Source organism: Trichoderma aggressivum (assembly GCF_033847375.1).
Source record: "Trichoderma aggressivum f. europaeum strain CBS 100526 chromosome Unknown scaffold_002, whole genome shotgun sequence".
NCBI classification, from domain to species: Eukaryota; Fungi; Ascomycota; class Sordariomycetes; order Hypocreales; family Hypocreaceae; genus Trichoderma; species Trichoderma aggressivum.
In genome coordinates this window covers 957,399-976,617 of record NW_026946368.1, presented here as the reverse complement: position 1 = coordinate 976,617, position 19,219 = coordinate 957,399, and the positions used below count along the sequence as shown (strand labels likewise).

General features: G+C 52.4%; 7 protein-coding genes across 7 annotated transcripts; 3 read left to right on the top strand and 4 right to left on the bottom strand.

Moving 5' to 3' along the window:
• Positions 1-45: 45 nt before the first annotated feature.
• Positions 46-1,020, top strand: Triagg1_1096 (uncharacterized protein; the record flags this gene model as incomplete). The annotated part of the gene is made up of 2 exons (XM_062904671.1): positions 46-510; positions 571-1,020. The coding sequence occupies 2 exons, from the start codon at positions 46-48 to the stop codon at positions 1,018-1,020; spliced, it is 915 nt and encodes a 304-aa protein (XP_062760320.1).
• A 653-nt stretch (positions 1,021-1,673) lies between these two features.
• On the top strand, positions 1,674-3,365 carry Triagg1_1095 (uncharacterized protein; the record flags this gene model as incomplete). Its single annotated transcript, XM_062904660.1, has 3 exons — positions 1,674-1,779; positions 1,874-3,102; positions 3,189-3,365. 3 exons carry the CDS (start codon positions 1,674-1,676, stop codon positions 3,363-3,365), a joined length of 1,512 nt encoding a protein of 503 aa, XP_062760319.1.
• Positions 3,366-4,825: 1,460 nt separating this feature from the next.
• Triagg1_1094 (uncharacterized protein) lies at positions 4,826-7,264 on the bottom strand (the record flags this gene model as incomplete). The annotated part of the gene is made up of 1 exon (XM_062904649.1): positions 4,826-7,264. One exon carries the CDS (start codon positions 7,262-7,264, stop codon positions 4,826-4,828), a length of 2,439 nt encoding a protein of 812 aa, XP_062760318.1.
• Positions 7,265-8,746: 1,482 nt separating this feature from the next.
• Triagg1_1093 (uncharacterized protein) lies at positions 8,747-9,739 on the top strand (the record flags this gene model as incomplete). The annotated part of the gene is made up of 1 exon (XM_062904638.1): positions 8,747-9,739. One exon carries the CDS (start codon positions 8,747-8,749, stop codon positions 9,737-9,739), a length of 993 nt encoding a protein of 330 aa, XP_062760317.1.
• Positions 9,740-9,908: 169 nt separating this feature from the next.
• Triagg1_1092 (uncharacterized protein) lies at positions 9,909-12,429 on the bottom strand (the record flags this gene model as incomplete). Its single annotated transcript, XM_062904627.1, has 3 exons — positions 9,909-11,964; positions 12,021-12,358; positions 12,409-12,429. 3 exons carry the CDS (start codon positions 12,427-12,429, stop codon positions 9,909-9,911), a joined length of 2,415 nt encoding a protein of 804 aa, XP_062760316.1.
• A 597-nt stretch (positions 12,430-13,026) lies between these two features.
• Triagg1_1091 (uncharacterized protein) lies at positions 13,027-14,526 on the bottom strand (the record flags this gene model as incomplete). The annotated part of the gene is made up of 1 exon (XM_062904616.1): positions 13,027-14,526. One exon carries the CDS (start codon positions 14,524-14,526, stop codon positions 13,027-13,029), a length of 1,500 nt encoding a protein of 499 aa, XP_062760315.1.
• Positions 14,527-16,558: 2,032 nt separating this feature from the next.
• On the bottom strand, positions 16,559-17,533 carry Triagg1_1090 (uncharacterized protein; the record flags this gene model as incomplete). The annotated part of the gene is made up of 3 exons (XM_062904605.1): positions 16,559-16,652; positions 16,718-17,113; positions 17,181-17,533. 3 exons carry the CDS (start codon positions 17,531-17,533, stop codon positions 16,559-16,561), a joined length of 843 nt encoding a protein of 280 aa, XP_062760314.1.
• Between the last annotated feature and the right edge of the window lie 1,686 nt (positions 17,534-19,219).

Sequence of the window (19,219 nt, the reverse complement as noted above, 5' to 3'; positions counted from 1 at the left end):
AAGCCATAGAGTCTTCCATAATTCATGCCGGATACATTCACGACAATGGCGGATTGGGAAGCAAATGATCTCCAGCAGCAGCAGCAGCAGCCACGCTTCCTCATATGGGGAGGTAACGGCTGGATTGCTGGTCAGTTGAAGCGCCTTCTGGAGGAGCAGGGCAAGGAAGTTCACACTACAACAATCCGTATGGAAAATCGAGAGGCCGTGCTTGCGGAACTCTTCCTTACCAGGCCAACACACGTTCTGAATGCTGCCGGATGCACTGGGAGACCAAATGTCGACTGGTGTGAAGACAACAAGCCCCAGACGGTACGATCCAATGTCATTGGCACGCTGAACTTGGCAGATGCCTGCTTCCAAGCCAAGATCCATTGTACCATCTTCGCTACTGGCTGCGTGTATCAATACGACCAGAAGCACCCCATCGGAGGGCGTGGTTATACAGAGGAGGACCAGCCAAATTTTGAAGGAAGTTTTTACTCTTTGACCAAGAGCCACGTGGAGCCGGTAAGTCAAATTATCTTGGTGGATTGCATATAACATGTAACGAGGCTAACATGTTTATAGATCCTCAGCAGCTACTCCAACTGCCTTATCCTTCGTCTTCGCATGCCTGTTAGCGATGACCTTCATCCGCGAAACTTTGTGACAAAGCTCCTTGGATACGAGAGAGTGGTTGACGTTCCCAACAGCAACACCATGCTACATGATCTTCTGCCTGCTTCCATCATTCTTGCAGAGCATGGTGAGACTGGCGTCTACAACTTTACCAACCCGGGTTCTATCTCTCATAACGAGGTTCTCAAGCTCTTCAAGGAAATTGTGAGGCCAGAATTTAGCTGGAAGAACTTTACCCTGGAAGAGCAAGCCAAAGTCATCAAGGCTGGCCGCAGCAACTGCGCACTGGACACGACCAAGCTGGTTGCCAAGCTCGGGGAGTATAGATATAGGGTTCCCGAGATCCACGAAGCCTACAAGAGGTGCTTCAAGCGCATGAAGGCAGCGGGAGTCAAATGAGCCTGATACAGGGTTTGTCGTGATTCGTTGATGGCTCAGCCGTGTGGATTTATTTTTTGACCCTTGTTGAGAGCATCTCGCCCAGTGGGCGCACGTTGTCGCTTGTGATATTCATCTGTATTTAATGGCTAGATTCTTACTATGAGGTACCTGTGACAGGTGGCTTCGACAAGAATACACATCGATCTCTTTGGTATTTAAATTTAGTTAGTAACGCAACTATTTCGTGATATGCCCCTTTATATCCTTGTGACAGTGATTGCCGTGCTTTATAGACTGTGCTGTATTATCATCCGGAATCCCGCTGGTTGACAGGCGACATGCGGACTTTCATGTGAAAGGGTCTCTGACGGTGCTGCTTACATGTACTTTCCACTGTCCATCGGATTGCCCGTCACTAAATCTGGCCGCTGTTTTTAGGCCTAAGCAGGCACTGCCCCGCCATTACGTAGCGCCGACGAAACAAAAGCACACTCAACATTGGGCAAAATTTCGGTTGCGGAGAGCGAATATGAAGATGCCATCCCTCGACTAACGCCGCGGTAACAACTTGCATCTCCCACAGCGCAGCGCAGCCTTTTCGCTTTTCTTTGCTTTCGCAAACATACGCATCCGAAGCGCCGTATTCGCCGGGTCACCATCAACCATACAAAATGGTCGTCGATACGGCCTACTACGACACCCTCGGCGTCTCGCCGCAGGCCACCGAGCTGGAGATCAAGAAGGCCTACCGCAAGATGGCCATTGTCCACCATCCAGGTATTTAGCGGCGCGTCCTCGTTCTGCGTCTCTGCGTCTTGTTTCTTTGTCTTTCTCTTGTTGCGCACTGACTAACTGGCTGCCCTGACGCCAGATAAGAACCCAAATGACCCGACCGCGCACGAAAAGTTCCAAGCCATCGGTGAAGCCTACCAGGTTCTCTCCGACGGGGAGCTGCGAAAGGCCTACGACAAGTATGGAAAGGACCACGCAAAGCCGCAGGAGGGCTTTGTCGACCCGGCCGAATTCTTCTCTGCCATCTTTGGCGGCGAGGCTTTTGTCGACTGGATCGGTGAGATTAGCTTGATGAAGGATTTGGCGGCCACAATGGACATCGCCATGGAGGGGGAGGAAGGCGAAGGAGAGGCAGCGCCGCCGCAGGGGGACGACGAGTTCCCCGGGACTGCCGAGGCCATGAAGGAGAGCATGAAGGAGAAGGAGAACCGAGAGTCTTACACAGGCTCTGCGTCGGTGCCGTCGGTGCCGCCGCCCACGGTGGTCGTGGAGGATGAAAAGGCAAAGGCACCATCTACTACCTCGACACCGCCGCCCCGATCGGAAGCCACGTCTCCGACCCCCTCATTTGGTTCTCGGAATCGCATCCCCATCCGAGCAGCGCTTACGGACAAGGCCCACGAGGATATGGAAAAGGAAGTAGACACGACTGAGGACGACCTCAAAGGCAAGGGTCGCAAGAAGGGTGGGATGAGCAAGGAGCAGCGGGAAAAGCTGCTTGCTTATGAGAAAGAGCGCGCGCGCATTCGTCAGGAGCGCGTTGAGGCCCTCACGCGGAAGCTGCTGGACAGGGTCAGCGTGTGGACAGAGACAGACAAGGGCGCCGACGTAACACGAGCCTTCCAGGAGAAGATGCGGCTCGAGGTGGAGAATCTCAAGATGGAGTCGTTCGGGATCGACATCCTTCACGCCATCGGCCAGACTTACATGTCCAAGGCTTCGACCCTTTTGCGCAGCCAAAAGTTCCTCGGCATTGGCGGCTTCTTCAGCAAGCTAAAGGACAAGGGCACGCTGGTTAAGGACACCTGGAACACCATCAGCAGCGCCATTGATGCGCAGCAGACAGTGGAGGACATGGCCAAGATGGAGGAGAGGGGAGGCGAGGACTGGACAGAGGAGAAGCGTGTCGAGTACGAGCGCCGTGTCACGGGCAAGATCCTGACAGCCGCGTGGAGGGGCAGCAGATTTGAGATCCAGGGCGTGCTGCGCGAGGTGTGCGATACCGTCTTGAACGACAAGAAGGTTCCGCTGTCGAAGCGGCTGGAGCGAGCGCAGGCGCTCGTCCTGATTGGCGAGGTTTTCCTCAAGGTTCGTGCCGTTTATTCCCTCCCCTTTCTGCAATGCAAAGCTTATAAAACGTGTCCGTTATTCTAACTGTCCTTTCTCCCTTATAGGCCGAACGTTCTCCCGAAGAAGAAGGCGATTATCTGCTGTTTGAGCAGCTCGTCGCCGAAGCAGCCATCAAGAAGGACAAGGATGAGCACAAGCACAAGAAGGACAAGAAGTCCAAGACTGCGGAAGAGATTGCTCAGGATACTCTCAACGTGCCGAAACCGGAGGCTGCGGCGTAAGATGTACAGTCGAGTGGACGTGGCGTTTAATGGTTCGTGGAGGGAGAAAGGGAGAAGGTGAGAAGGGAAAATGGAAAACTGAGAATTTGTTTGTTTAGAGAAATCATGTCAAGATTGCCGGATAGAGAGCGATCGGCATATTTATTATATAGAGTATACAACCCGCTTCTTTTTTTTTTTGTCTTGCGACTTTTGTTATGTTATATGGATATTTTGGGGGTTTTCTTCTTCTAGGATATAGTTCTTCTGAGGTCTAGTTCTCTTGGAGGATTTTCATAAAGTCTTGGGGTCATCAAGTCGAATTTTAGCATATTTACATTGCTTGTTCTTACTACCTGTCACGAAAGCAAAATGTTTCTTTTACACGAAAACCAAACAATGGAAGGCATAATCGCTTTTCTTCTTCTATTTCCGTTTCCATCATCACCGAAAGCAGCGTATTCTATATCTCACACATACATAAAAATAATGCAGTTTCCTCTCCTTTGTATATCCAGAGAACATGCGAGCTCGTTACGTTGTATAGCCTGTCACGGCTAACGATATATAAAGTTCTTTTTTTCTTCTCTTTTCTTTCTCTTCTTTCAAAAGAAATAAAAAGCAAAAAAAAAAAAAAAACCCCATCAAAGAAAAAGGCGCTTCATCTTCATTCTCGTCTTTTCCTTCGTTTCGCGGCGCATTTTCATGTGTGTGTGTCCGTTAAGCTTTCCCCTTTCTTTTTCTCTTTCGTCCTTTGCTTTGCCTCTGCGGGTATCTTACACATTTGGAAAAACAACGACAAAAAAAACACGACAAAAACAACTGAGGTAGTCAAATATGACCAAGGATATCATATAGAAAGAAGGACTTTGCGGAGTAAAAAGGGGGGAAAAGCGGTTGTGAATGTTCTTAGCTTTCCCCCCTTTACTTAACGAGGGTGGATTTTTTTCGCACTCGGGTTTGTGGAAGAAGGGTATTTGGGGATATATATGAGGTAGCTCTCAAGTAAAAAAGGAATGGAGATAGCGGGTGGTTGGAAGAATAGAGTGATCATGGCCTTCATCAACGCAATGAGAGTAAAAAAGCCGGTTCTAGTATCAGCGTCAAAAGAAAAAAAAGAAGATATAGAGCATAAAAAACGCCATGCAAAATCCAAATGAGCGCCATGTATCCCCGATATCCCGAGATGCAACTATACGTGCAAAAAAGTAAAGAAAAGAAAAAAGTATATGCTGTCGCAAATACAAAAGAAAAAAAGGTAAGGATAGAAAGAAAATAAAGAAAATTTGCAGCAGTGTAGCAAAGAGAAGAAAGGGTCCGAGAAGAGAAGGAAAGAAAAAACTCGAAAATCCATGAGTGGTGATGTGAGCGAGAGTAAGAATTGTTTGCGCCGTTGAAACAAAAATATCGATCGGCCGATTTATGGAGAATAACGTGTCGACTTGCCTCCTCCCCCTTGGTGTATGCGAAATGTCGGATATCTAATGGCCCGCGACGGGCAGTTCTATGCCGCTATCACGATCCTGTGATTCTTTTGGCCACACTTCCGCTTCAGACTCCATGATTGATACGGTATCATCCCCAACAGAAACGGTAGATATTGTGTCTTCCTCAACTTGAGATGTGTCGTCGCCATAGTCGTAGTACGAAGCCGCCAGGACACGGCCGGGCATGGCGTCCACATCAGCGATTCTGACACGGTAAGCCAACGCCTTTTGCCCTTCTTTTATGAGCAAATCTGTCCAGTTTAGGCATTTCTTGAGACTTTGGTTCATCTTCTGGCTATCAAGTAGAAGCTCTTGGTGCCTGGTCAGATCCTGTTGGAGACGGCGCTCATCGCGCTTACGCCGTTTATCCCCAGGGGATTCTGCCTTCAACGGTGCTCCGTTAGATTTCGAGTCGGCGGCTGCATTTCCATTGGATAACTCGGAATCGACTAGCGAGTCTTCATCCTCATCCTCCTCTTCCTCTTCCTCCTCGTCTTCATCGTCTTCGTATTCGTCGTTGTGATTTGCCGGGCCAGCCTCCTCCTTCTCACTAACATCGGTGAGACCTCCTGAAGCATCCGGCACAGCTAGAGAAGCTCCGCCTTGGGTAGAGGCTGTAGAGCCGCTTGTAAGGCGGCCAGCTCTAGATAGGCGCCGGAAGCGGCGCAGTTCGGCAGACTGCTTGCGCAGTTGCCTCTCAAGAGTTCTATTGATGGCCTCCAGAGAAGCATTGGTAATTTCGAGATCCTGAACTTTGCGCTCCCGCCGTGCGCTCAGGACAAGATGGTTAAGGGACTCGGAATTCTGAGATGACCTTTTCCGGCTGATGGAGTCGGTGTCTGAGTAATCGCTGTTCCCGTCCTCTCCGTCCTCCCCCTCGCCTTCGCTGCCATCCTCATCGTCTTCGTCCTCTTCGTCTTCCAACTCATCAGCCATTTGCAAAATCGAAGCCATCGTCACTGGCTGTGCCAACTGCGGCAACGCGGGACTTAGAAGCGGCGGCGTCATTTCAGGCGCATGTATCATGGGCGGTGCCATCGTGGGTGAGGCAAGTTTCGGTGCTACTACCCCATCCATAGAATTGACACTGCCCGTCCGGCCGTGCCCCTGGTTCAACCGTAGAGGCGCCTCAATACTCACCCGCCTTTTGTTGACCTGGGCTGTGGTGGACGCCAGCTTCGGGGATGGCTGGGCCGAAGACCTAATCGGAGACGGCTGAGCCGAAGCTCTAATCGGAGACGAGGGAGATATGGCGCTGCCCCGTAGCGGTGGTGGCGGGTGCTGCTTATGATGTTGCTGTGGCGGTAGTGTAGGGTGTGTCAGATTCTTGGAAGGCGATGCTGGTCGCGAGTAGTGCTGGGTTGTGCTGGATCCCACGGCTGAGGAGTTGCTGGTGTTGGGGCGCGTTGCTTTGGAGCCGCTCGAGACCGTCGAGCCCGATCCAGAACTGCGCGCTGACAGTCTCGCGTCGACATCTGGCGTGCCATTGGCGTAGAAGAACTTGGTAGCAACACCCTCTTGCGCCGAGCTGAGCGAATGGGTGCTTGAGCTGGGGTATGCCGGAGGACTCGTCACTCGCTTGCTGGCGGCGTCGCTCGCATAGAAGAAGGTCGGCGTACTCTTAGTATGGACAACCGAGGCCGGCCGGGGCGGTGGTGCCTGGGCCGCGGGTTTTATGCTGCTCGCGTAGAAGAATTTTGAGTCGTTGTCGGGTCCGGTTGACGAGTTTCCAAGGCTTTTCCTGGAGCTCAGGCTGTCGGTACGTGCCAGCGGCGACATGCCCAGCCCGCGGTTGCTCCTCGTGTCCCATCCGTCGCTGGATTTGTCGATGCTCACCGTGCTGCTCTGCGCCGAGACAACGCTGTCGGCACGGGACTGTCGGGGCGCCGACCGCGGGGTCACGGTATGGCTGAGATATGAAGCCGGAGGAGCAGCGGCGCCATCGCCATGCGGCGACTGCGCGCCGACAACAGAAGCGCCAGATTTGCGAGCCAGCGGCGTGGTCGCGGACGGGCCCTTGACGGCGACCTTTGGGGTCAGGGGCGTCCGGGTCATGCTTCGGGGAGGAGCCGCGCTCAGCTGAGGCTGGCGAGGCTTGTCGCCGAGAGGCATCGTGGCGGCGTCCCTCTTGGTGGATGAACGCGTAGTTGGAGCAGCGGCAGCCCTCACAGAAAGCACATGTTGATTCGGCTGTCGAGCAGCAGGCGGCCGGATGAGGGGCGATCCCTGGGGATTGGGCGGTGGAGGCGTGCCCAATCGAGCTGCGGCGGTCGTCGCGGTGTTGGTGTTGGTGTTGGCGGCTGGTCGCTTGGATGCGGGTTTGCAGGCGGAAAGGCGCGAGGCGGGCGGATGAGGCTTGGATCTTGGTTTGGGCTTGGGATTTGGGTTTGGGTTGTCGGCGACGGTGTCTGAGTATGGGTTGACTGAGCGCATCGTCCGGGCGTCCAAAGTCGCTCGACAGCCGCCAAATGGCTCCCTTGGGTAGGTAATTAAGGCCGCTGTGACGACTAGGCCCGGGCCAGAAATTAGGGGGCGTGTGGAGGGATAAAAGGAGCCGGGACAGCCTGAAGAGTGTCCACTAAGCCCAGCGGGACGGCAGCTATGGAGGGATCAGATGTACAGGTACAGGCACTTGCACGGTAACGGGACGGAGCACGGAGGGACGGAGCAGGACCATCAGCGGCATTGATCATGGACGCTTTTAAAAAAGCAAAAGTCGGCGATGCAGTTGTTGAATAGTCTGACGATTTGAGGAGAAGCAACGCACCCGCAGCAGTCATGGCCCAATTCATTTTAAGCGCAAGCACAGCACAGGGTTTTTGCCCCCCCGCAAGTCTGTATCCAGAAAGGCGGTAAAGAGTGCGGAAGCAGATGCATCCTATGGGAGCGAGCGAAGAGCATCCACAGCTGCACGCACATGCTGTGCTCCGTCCGAGTACATTAGCATCGTGCGTTTGCAGACGACTAGACTACCTAGTACGGTAGGTAGAAGCAGCGGCGGCAGTAGTAATACCTAAGGGATTGACGTGCTGGGTTAGGTGTCCATAGGGAGTCTGGTGCTATCATGAGGCGCGATACGATACTCGGTGTAAGCTGTGTACTGTATAATGTGGGCGGTGGATATACAATATGCGGCAATGCAAGATGAAGATAGATTTGATGCAACATATACCACTACTATCACTACTAATACTAATACTATGTACTAAATATCATCTGCCAATCTGCGTGTTTAATGCCATGGACAGGAGGCCTAATATACAGTAAAAGTATGCAGTGCATACAGATGGTTTGACTCCCCTGGCTCCGATACATACATACAGTAGAGCAAGGTGGGCGAGATCTGCATCGAATGAGCAGATTTAAGCTACCCGACGAAGAACAACAAAACCTCCGTATAAATTAGTGCACACATCCATGCTCATTAGCCTAGTATCCTTCTTCTTTAAGTAGCGCTCTCATCTCAGCCATGCCATACATACACGGCGCCAGTTATGCGGGCCAAGTCAGATCACCCATCGTTTGTTTATTCGCATAAACCACTACAAAATACCATCTAGCCTGCTATCTCAAAAAAATCAAACAAGAGCAAACCCCGACACGCCGCAAAAGGTGTTCCAGAACTGAAGCCGAGGCCATCCCCTGATGAAACAAAACACAACCCAAAAAGCCGAGGATTCGCTCCCATGCCCATCCGGGTGTAGCGCCTCGTGCCTGGCCTCCCGCTAACGACGTCCCGGTCGCAGCAGTCGACGCACTCCATTGGCTGCGACACGTTGAACGGACCCCCTTGATGTCCCAAATTTAGAGACCACATGCATGCCTTTGCCGTCATCCTTCTGACTTGCTTCGCATCAAACGTCTGGAATTTCTTCATTTCTTTTTGTACCGTTTCGTGTCTCAGCAAAGCCTAGCATGGCCCTGCTTGGCATCTCGCTCATTGTCGCGTCCGTCGTCTTCGTCATCCTGCGCCCGCCGCCGTGGCTGTGGTTGCCATGGCAGAGCGTTGGGAAGCCCGCCGCCATCACCGACGGCAGGGAGACAAAGGCATCGTCAAGTCGAGATCGGGATGATGGGCAGCATCGACTCGAGCCGGCGCCGAAAATCGCCATCGAACCGTCAGACCATGTTGAACTGAGGGGGTCATCAACAACGACCTCGGCGGAACGAAGCTCTTCGACTCTGCGGCAGCGGAAGCCCGACGATGGCGCCCCTAATTCGCTTCCAACGATTGTCCCTCCAGCCATCCAAGAGCCGGAATCTCCAACCACGCCCAAGGCTCACGCCGAAACTCCGGCCCTGCCCGTCCCTAGCCTCTCCCTCGCCGAGCCTACAACCTCTAACAACATGATGCCTCCGCCGCCTCTCCCTTCAGCCCGTCCCAACGGCCGCATTCCCTCCCTCAACCAGTTCCCGGCTCCCAACTCGGCGCAGCGTGCCCGCGGCCCGGCTCCCAATCGAGGTCCTTCGGCATCTTCCTCCGGCCTCGCCCCTCCTCCGACGCTCTCCGCCAAACCCTCCAAGCCCAGTCGCCAAGTCGTCCTAACGCCGGGCCACTCTCCGCTGGACTGGGCCAGGATATCTGGTCCTAGTGCCGACCTGCGCGGCGTGGCGTCTTCGACTCCCTATTTGCGCGTGACGCCTTCGATGCTCAAGGTGCAGACGGGGCGCAAGGGCAAGGATGCGTGGATGGCCATCAACGGCAAAGTGTACAACGTCACGCCGTATGCAAAGTTTCACCCTGGAGGCGTGCCCGAGCTGATGAGGGGCGCGGGACGGGATGGCACCAAGTTGTTTGGGGAGATTCATCCATGGGTCAACTACGAGACGATGCTGGCGGCGTGTCTCGTGGGACTGCTGGTTGACGAGACAGACGGCAAGGAGAATGAAATGGACAAGATGGATTAGATTTAAATTAGGCTGCACATGAGCAAACAAGAAGCAGAATGGGCACCGCAAACAGCATAGACTATAGATGTTGTACATTAGTTAGAGAGAGAGAGATACCCCCATGTACGCAGATATTAGATTACATGTACAAGGAGAGCATGACCCAGTGCCACGCCTTGCCCACCAACTACCGTCTCTTGCCAAATCTAAACTTGAGATCGTCGTCGCTGTCATCGCTATTGTCGCTGTCCGCTATCTCGAGCATCTTCGGCGCCACCCTCGTCCTCTTCGCCGGCGGCGGGTCCTTAGCAGCGGCCGGCTCCGTGGCCGGTCTCTTCCCAGCCGCCCGAGACTTTGCGCTGGAAAGCTGGCTCCGTCCACTGCTCTGAGACTGCACCCCGGTTCCATCTGGCGTTGGCTCCGCCTCTTCCTCCACGTCACTGCTATCCGAGGCGATGACTCGCGCCGAGGCAGCTCGCCTCGCCGGCGACGGGGCCAGCAGGGGGGAGTTCCTTGCCTCGCTGGCGCCGGCAGCAGATGGCTGGCTTGTTGTCTTCTTCCGGTCACTGCTGACATCTTCCAGCCAGTAGTTATCGCCAACTCCAAATTCCTTGGGCTTGACTTCCGTGAGGGCGATGATGACTCTGGCGGGCTGCCTCCCCACCACCTCTCCCCTTTTGCGAAACTTTTTAAAGTTCTTCATTCCGTTCCACTTGGGATTCCACCGCCCATCTGCAATGTCCTGTTCTCTCGTCCTGTCTGACCCCCTTTCTGTGGGACGCGGCTCAATCTCTTCCACAATATTTAGCCGACGAATCTCGGCCAGGTCAATGCCCTCTGGTAGATTTGCCAGGTCCTCGGCCTCAGCCCGAGCCCGAGCCTCCGCCTCCTCACGATTCTTTGCAGCTACTGCTAAAACGTCCAGTTCCTCCACCTCTGCCTTCACTTTCTTCTTGGTCCCGGCCTTCGTCTTTGCCTGATCAAGCTCTTTCCTCTCAGGTTCGGGTGAGGGCGCTGCGAATTGCTCCCCCATCTCCAGGCGTTGCCGTTTAAACTTTGCTGCTGCTGGTGCCATCCCTTCCATCAAATCGCTTTCCGGTATGGGAGAGGGCGGCCTCTTTCTCTGTGATCGAAAGTTGGCATCATTGTCGTCGGGCACGAAAGGAGCATCTTGCTCCTGAGACACAAATAACCCTCCTTCATCCTCTTGAGGTTGCGGTTGTTGTCTTGCAGGTTCCCTAGCGGGAGGGGGGTCGTCTATCCCCATCTCGTCATCGTCATCATCAAAGCCCCCAAACCTTCTCTTGACTGGTTTCCGTACTCGACTTCGCCTGGGGATTGGCTGTGACTCGACCTGCTGGGATGACTCAGACACCACTTGTGTTGTTGGACTGTTTAGGCTCTGTTGAGTGGTCTGCTCAGGCTGCAAACTTTCCACCGGCCTTGAGTCATCGACTCTAAGGGATGATTCCGTCTCCAGTGATCGGCGCAATTGGCTTGCATCGTTGATTAGAATTGCTTCCAGGAACTCGTTTTGCTCAATAGGCCTGTGATCCAGTAGCAGGGAGACTGCCGTGATAAACTCGGTGTACCAGCTAACAAGCTCTCCTTTGGCGGGCAAAAACCTCACCAGAACAACTCCCTTGCCCTCACTACCATCGTTAAAAGATCCGGACCCCTTTTCACCGGCGACCCCCTTTACATATCGGACAAAATCATCCGCCCGCGTCTCCTCTGGCTCAATAGGATGCAGCATAGCCTTTCCACCTCCGTTTGTAATCGGCGCCATGAGGTTGTCGTACTGAATCTGGCTGTAGAAGATGAACGTATACCCTTCAAATACATCTCTTCTTTGACCATCAGGCGCATACATGTCATCTGGGTGCTGCACTGGCTCACTACCCCGCGTTGGTAGGTGCTCCATAGCGTTGGGCCAAAACTTGTCAAAGTCCGTTTCCAGAGAGCTCGACTCTTGGCTATCTGCGCCATTGGAGACCCCCGCAACAGAGGATATAGCATCGAGAAAAGTCTCCGTGACAATGCATTTGCCATTGATGAGCGCTTGTAGGCCCTTGGCTGTGTTTCGCTTCTTCGATATGACGTGCGTCGTGTGCTTGATGCTGTAGTCCGTCAACAGCTTGATATCCAGCTGCTCGAACCGCTCTTTAAGAGATGTCAGAGGCTGGGTTTGAAGTTCTTTGTTTGTAAATGAGAAAGTAAAGACTGTCGGATGCCATTTCAGCCTACTTTCTGTCAGCAACCGTATAAGCATTTGATTGCTCCGGCTGGGCATAAATACCGAAACTTATTCGGACACTTGCCCAGCATAATCTCGTACTCTTCAACTTGAGTATCATAGATACTTCCCTTGATCTTTTGTCCGTTTATCACCGTCCCTATCTTCGTTGCGAGGTCTTCAATCTTGATATGTGACCGGGTCGATAGATTGTGCGCGTGTCCTTCTATGACGTTCTCGACGGTGATTGTCAGGTGTTTGCGCGAGATGGTATTGTGCGACAGTGCCAGCAGGCCAGCTATTCCCATCTCAATCAGCCCTTGTAAAACCCACCAAAAGATATCAATGCAGGTCATCAAACTCACGCTCCACTGCTGTCCTCCCAAAGAGGTACGTTTTGCCTGGACGCAGCCAGAGTCGACGCCCTACGCAGAAACAGGCCGGTCAGTACCGCATCTGGCCGAATGCGCATGTCTCGTCTCACTTGCCTTGGAAGGCTTCTTCATTTTCCAGCAGCCACATCGCCACGGGCTGTGATTCATTCTAGGCCACAGGCCATCTCTTGCGGCGCATCTGCAATGACGCTGTCGTGTGCTGTCGTGAACTTTTTGCGGGGCGGCGCGTCGGCGCCTGGACGGTCTTGAACGCCAATTCACGTGCCGCTTTACACGCTTGATCCCTGAGGTTTTACAGGGGTCACAGCAGCGTTTCGCAGGAGAATAAGTTCGCCATTTACTTTGATTGCTCTTATTGGGTGAATATATGTGATTATATACCTCCAAATATTAATCTATACTTCCCCCATATACATGCGCTCGTAAAACGACAGAAATAGCCAACACATCAAGAAGAATGCTCCCATATGAAATTTCATCGCGCCATCCACTCCATATATGCCAAGCTGTTAATATCCAAAGTCCAATGCACAATGACAAGAACAGTATCACGACTACAACCGACGTGATGATTCGTTGAAATTGCCAGTGTGTAATTCGCCTCTCATTTGGGAGGGTCATCGCCTTGAACTCGGTCACAGCGAATCTCATAATTGGAAATCCACGGTTGATCCTTAGACAACCCTCTTCCTGTAGAAATCAACGAGCATTCGTCGTCGGCCAGCCTTTCTTCCTTGCTCAATCAGTTCCTCGCCATCGCTGGTCTTGTATCGATCGAAATCCTCCGGTCTCTCGTTGCGTGCTCTGGCAAGCTCGTCGATTTCCCCAATCTTCCACCCGCGAAGTATAACCATGCAGATTGTAGCAGCAATAAACATCAGGCCTGTCCATAATTGAGTGCCCAGATAACTTCCAGTTCCGGACACAATCTGCAAAGCGATTGGTTCGCTGAAAGTGCAGGGAAGCAGAATCATCAACCACAAAATATTAAGGGCAGAGGGCACATCTTGTAATCCAACAATTTCGGCTGCAACAGGTCCGACAACTGTCCAAAAGGTGCCGGCAACCATACCGCATAAGATAGAGTAGAGGATCAGCACGCCGTATACTTTGGCGTTGATCCAGATGGCCAACGAAAAGACACCAGCCAAGAAGCTGCAGATGGCGGCCATGTTCATCCGTCCAGTTCGATCACTGAAGTATCCCATGATCGGCCGGCCAATACTCTGGCCCAGGTTGAAAAATGCATTGATGAGAGCGGCCTGAGACGATTCAAGGCCGATCTCGTTGGCATAGTTGGCAAGACTGAAAATATCCACAGAATAGCCCAGGATACTAAACCAGCCGAACAGGATAAACAGCAGGAACTCGGCTCTCGTCAAAAGAGTACCTTTGAAAGCTAGATGCGTCGACCCTACAATCTTGTTGCGATCTTTAACTAGAAGACTGCAGGTGAAGTTCACGACGAATGCAAGGATTCCAAGTATTCTAAAGGCCCACGCAAGCCCCAGGTTCTGAATCATGGCACCAGCAGCAAATGAGTAGATAAGACCTCCCATGCCTGAGCCGGCAGCGGATATACCGTTTGCCAAGGAGCGATGGGTCGTAAACCACTGAGGGATAATGCCCACCGTGGCTGTGAAGAGGCATCCCATGCCGATGCCAAAGAGAACGCCCTGGCTGAGGAACAGATGCCATATCTTGTAGGCAAAGCTTGCCGCAATCCAACTGCCCGTTTCAAGCACAACCCCGAAGAGCATCACCTGCCTGGTGCCGTACTTCTTGACGGCTATGGTCGCGAACGGCGAGATGGCCATGGCGCAGCTAATGCTAAGGGAGCCAACAAAGGCATACTGTAGAGTCGTTGCCCCGGGGAAAGTGTTATTTTTGATGTAGTACGCCAAGAAGACTCCGTAAGTTGAGTTCATGCCCCATGTATGGGCGTTGATGATGCAGATGGCGGCGGTGACGACCCATCCATAGCCCCCGTTTGGGGGTGGAGGGGGTGCATTGTTCGCTGGTTGCTGATCCGAAGACTCAACCAACAACTCTAGGTTCCCCTTTTCCGTCTCATCGCTCATAGCTCCTTGGTCATTGTTGTTCGTTTGAGGCTCGGAAGTCGGCAGGATATCCTCTTTGTCATGTGTTTCACTGAGTACCTGACGATGGTTCATCTTACCCGCCCAAACCTTTCTCACTTCCGAAGCGAGAGTAGGTAACAGTCAGGCGAAACAAATCCGTCAGTGACAAAGAGGATAACTGTCTGTTGAAAAGATGAATAAAAGAAAAAGATAAAGAGGAGGGGGAAAAGTTTTGGCTGGCAACCGGCTGAATTGACATTATGTATGTGGTGTTTAACTGGGCCACCGGGGGCCACCGGGGGGCCAAATCGGCCCCATAACCGTAAGGAACAAAAGAGGCAAGCGATTACTTAAAATCACTTCCTGTTTTGTTGATTTGGGTAAGCCTCGCCCGCGACTTGGCTGGAGTCTAGTAAAGGGCGCGCTCAATAATCTCCTCTCTCCGACCCGGGAATATCTACCCGGGGATAGAGGGACTAGCCTCAAGAACTCAGCTACAACTTTCAATTAGCCTTTTCCCCCCTCTTCTTTTGCTATAACGCTTGGCTTGCATTTGTATAACTACTAGAAGTCTCATCACCGACAGCCATCGATTGTAGATGAATCTGCGGTGGCTAATTCAGCAACACATTGAATCAATATGAAGACAACGACCACATTATGGAGTTGACCCAGCGAAGCAGCCCAATGGCAAGCTCTCATTGATGAACCCCCCGTAGTTCCTCTAGATGCAACACGAACGAAGAAGAAAAATCTACCAAAACCAAGCCAAAAAAGGAGGTTGATGCCGGTGACTCAACCGGCCTCGGCCATCGTAAAAAGCACCAGATGGCAAACTTCTACTCTGCAGCGGCGACTAGCATCCCGGAGAGCGGAGAGTGGAGAGCGGAAGGCATTCCGCCCCGCCTTTTCTTCTCATTTCGATTTTTTGTATTTTTTGATGACACGCTCAAAAGGCATGGGGATGATAGAATTTTTTTTTTCCAGCTCTGGGGTGAGCCGTGGAGTATTACGGAGATTGTTTTGACACCAATTGCTGTTCGTTGCCTCGTCGCTTTTGGCTTTTCGAAACCTAGAGTCCCTTTGCTGTTACTGCCTAAGTAATACGGGGAAACCCCTGCCTTGAGATGTCGTATCCTACCCATCAATGGATTTCGAACTCGAAATAAGGTAGCAAGAACGTCTTTCGCTTTTACCAGATTGCTCTACAACTGACAATTCAAACACAGCACTTGGACGCAGGGCTGCCAAGCTTAACCATTGATTAGGGGGGCCAAGAGATGGAACATCTATCCGTCCTCTACTGTGAAAACGAAACATTGGCTCTTGGCAAAGGGCGTCACTTGTTTATCAGACACCTACCTCTGTTTTATAGATACTGCTTCTGAGATATATGAGATTAATACTACCTAGGTACTCCGTACGTGTATTTGTCTAGATCTTTCAGGCCAATCATCTTGGCCATGGCAGAGACAAACGCGGGAATTCACGTGATGGATTCACTCTCCCTACCTAGTATCCTCAAAGTAAGTCCAACATGTATTATTAGCACAGGTGATATCCGAAACAATAGTAATAAACGGATGCATGAACGGCAGCCTGCATTAGCACCAACTAATGGTGATACTAGTGAATGAGCCTCATGATGAAACATGTTTTATGAGATGGACTCTGATATATGCACACCCGCTTGGTACCCAGTAGGTACTAACCTGCTAAGATCTGAGACAAGATGAGATGGTCCGTTTGATAACGCAGTCACGACGAAAGTGCCGCCTGCCTCTTATGCAGATCGTCGCCAATCGAGATTCGCTTAATCTCTACAGTCACGAGGATGGGGGCACACAATCAATTAGGTAGTAGCAATGCTGGGCAGAAGACGTAGACGTCAGTTTCATTAATAAGGAGGTAGGTATATCAGCAGCTGGTATGCAGCTTCCTGTATTATCGCAATAACGTTTGGTAACCAGATAAAAAAAAAAAAAAAAAGGAAAAAAGGCCCAGTTGTAATCATTCCTACTCGCAGCCCAGCCCGCTAGGAACTGCGCGCTCGCTTCACTCAGGTATCATTCCTTATCCAACATCGCTCATAACCAAGAACACATCACACTTCCTACGACGAAACTCATGCCTGAGCACGCTCAGACTTGCTGGCACGGCGCTCACGAGCAGCCTCGGACCAGGGGAAGTGGATGACGGGAACCTGGAAGAAGGAGTTGCTGATTGTCTGTTAGCAAATATGCAGCGCACAGGCGCAGATGCGCCAGCATGTTCGAGTACTAACCTGCTGTCCTGGATACCGGCCAAGGCATTGTACCAAGCCGCGAAAGCAGCCAAGAAACCAAAGAGACCACCAGTCTTTTGCAGAGCCAGGGAAGCGGTCTCGTTGCCCAGGTCGGCAGCGTACTGCTCCATGGCGAGGAAGAAGAAGGCCAGGTCAAGGAAGAAGAAGAGGAGGAAGAAGGCAACAGTGGATCGCAGGGTGCAGAGCAGAAGCACGGTGGTGAAGATGAACCAGCCAGTCAGGAAGAAGCCAAGCACGCTAGCGACGTTGCCTTCGTACGGGCCATCCGGAGCCGTGATGCCCCATTCGGGGGTCAAGAGAATACCGTATGAGATCCAGAAACCACCGTATGAGCCCAGGGCAGTAGCACCGAAGGTGTTACCGGCAGCAATTTCCCTAAAGACGAACCATCAGTATAGGTCCAGGCTTATAATACTGCGAAATCCAGGAGCTCATGACTTACCACATGCCAGCAAGCAGCTGAACAAGACCGCCGTAACCAAAAGCGAGAGAGACGACGACATTGGGGGCCGAGACTCCTCGAGCGTGCATGTTGACGGCGGAAAGGACGAAGGTAGTCAAAGCGAAGGCAGAAAGACCCAGAGGGGCGGGATTGGCGAGCTTGCGGTGCTCATATGGCCTCCAAGCCCCGGGCTGGAGAGCACCACCAAAGGCCTGGGCATACTGGCCAATGGTCATCTCATGGAAGTCGTTGTGGTGGTTGTGTGTGAAACCCTGGCGTGGTACCGCCGTCTGCTGCTGGACACCGTTGGTCTCCTTCTCATTGGGAGCGATGTTGACGGTTTCGTCAGCCATGGTGATGGTGATTGTCGGACTTGGGAATCGATCGACCTGATGGAATATGCGAAATTGTGTCGGGTGGTGGTGACCTTTTTCGAACACCAGATGTGATTGGAGAGTACTTGTTTTGACGAAAGCAGCGCTTCACAACAAGCAGCTACTATTTATATCAGGGATGACCGAAGCAAGAGGAGAAAGAGCAGCAACTTTTCTGGTGGGGAGCAAAGGTTCTTATATTCACAGCCTATCTAGGACGAGCACGCTACCCTCCCGCCCATAGGTAGGGTCGGGCAAAATGGGACCGATGGCTGAGACCTTCAAGGGCGGAGACCCGATGTCCCCAAAAGTTGCCGTTTGGTACCACAGCTACTCCGTGCTTAGCACCGCACTGGGGGTGGGCAGGGGAGGGGGGGTTCCGGCGGTCGCGAGTCAATCAACAACGTGCGACAGATCTAGCAAGTGGAGAAGCAGAAAAAGGGTTGCAATGAGTGACACGCTGGCGACGGGCATGTCCCGTAGGCCCCCGGAGGAGCTGCTACTATGGAGTCATTGGAATATAATATGAGCCCGCATACGGTATGTGATATACCTGCTCCGTACATGAGGAGGATTTTAGGCTCGTCAATGGCAACCTTCAAGCCCAGAGACATGCAGCTGCCTGCATGGTGAGTCTACATACATGTACTCGTACTTGTACTGTATCCATCTCTGCCCATTTCTTTTCAAGTTCTAATCTGCATACAAAGTAACTACCTCTGGGTGGATTTCCGAGGTACAAACAGAACCGAACCGCACATCAATTGCATTCGTCACCTCGCAATTACTCACTATCCCGGGGCCCTGTTCAAAACGGCCTGCTCCATTGCCGAGGACTGTTCCCGCTAGGCCGCCCATCTAGCTCGAGCTAGAAGCGAGCCGAACAGCACATGTTCCATACCAGGCGCTCTCTATCGCACGCATCAGGTCGGAACATCCCACTACAACGCGGGACCCTCCGTAAACGAGCCAATGTTTGAGCTATGCGCAGAAGGCTTTTCACCACTAGAATGGACGAAAGGAACTCCAAGGCACTGCCGCCAAAAAAAGAAGCTATGGCCAAGCCACAACCACAATGGATTGGGGTACATGGGTGGGGATGCCTTGGGGTTCCAGATCCTTACTCTCCAGGGACAAGCCCGACAAATTATGCCATGGATTTGGGGTAGTATTGTATTGACCCACATCCTCCTTGAGCTGACGATGGGCCTTATTGCCGAAGAGGCGTTGCTTGGTGCTTGATCTCGTGCATGCTTAGGCTGTTTCTGTCGTGTTGGTGAAATGAGGCACGGCAGAAGAGAGAAAAAATCCTCCTTACCCCCGGCCAGCCGCCACAACAAGTACGAGTAGGGCCAAGCCCGGCCAGCCACCTCTGTCCAGGCCTTTCTGGAAATTTTTCAGAGTTTAGGCTATTTAGCCTTGTCGTCAAGCCAGAATAACCATCATCTATCTGGATTGGTTGAATGCGGAAAGGGATGTGTCGAGGCTCGGCCACTTGGGAAAAAAGACCCATGCACGATGAACAAACAAGGGGACAAACAAGGTGCTGGCCGCGAGAAGAGAAACAAAGAGCCATCATGCAAAAGGATTCCGCCCGTAAGGCTGCTGACCGGTCAGGCCAGGCCAAGGGCGCTGAAAACGGACTATTAGCTCCCCAGCCAGATC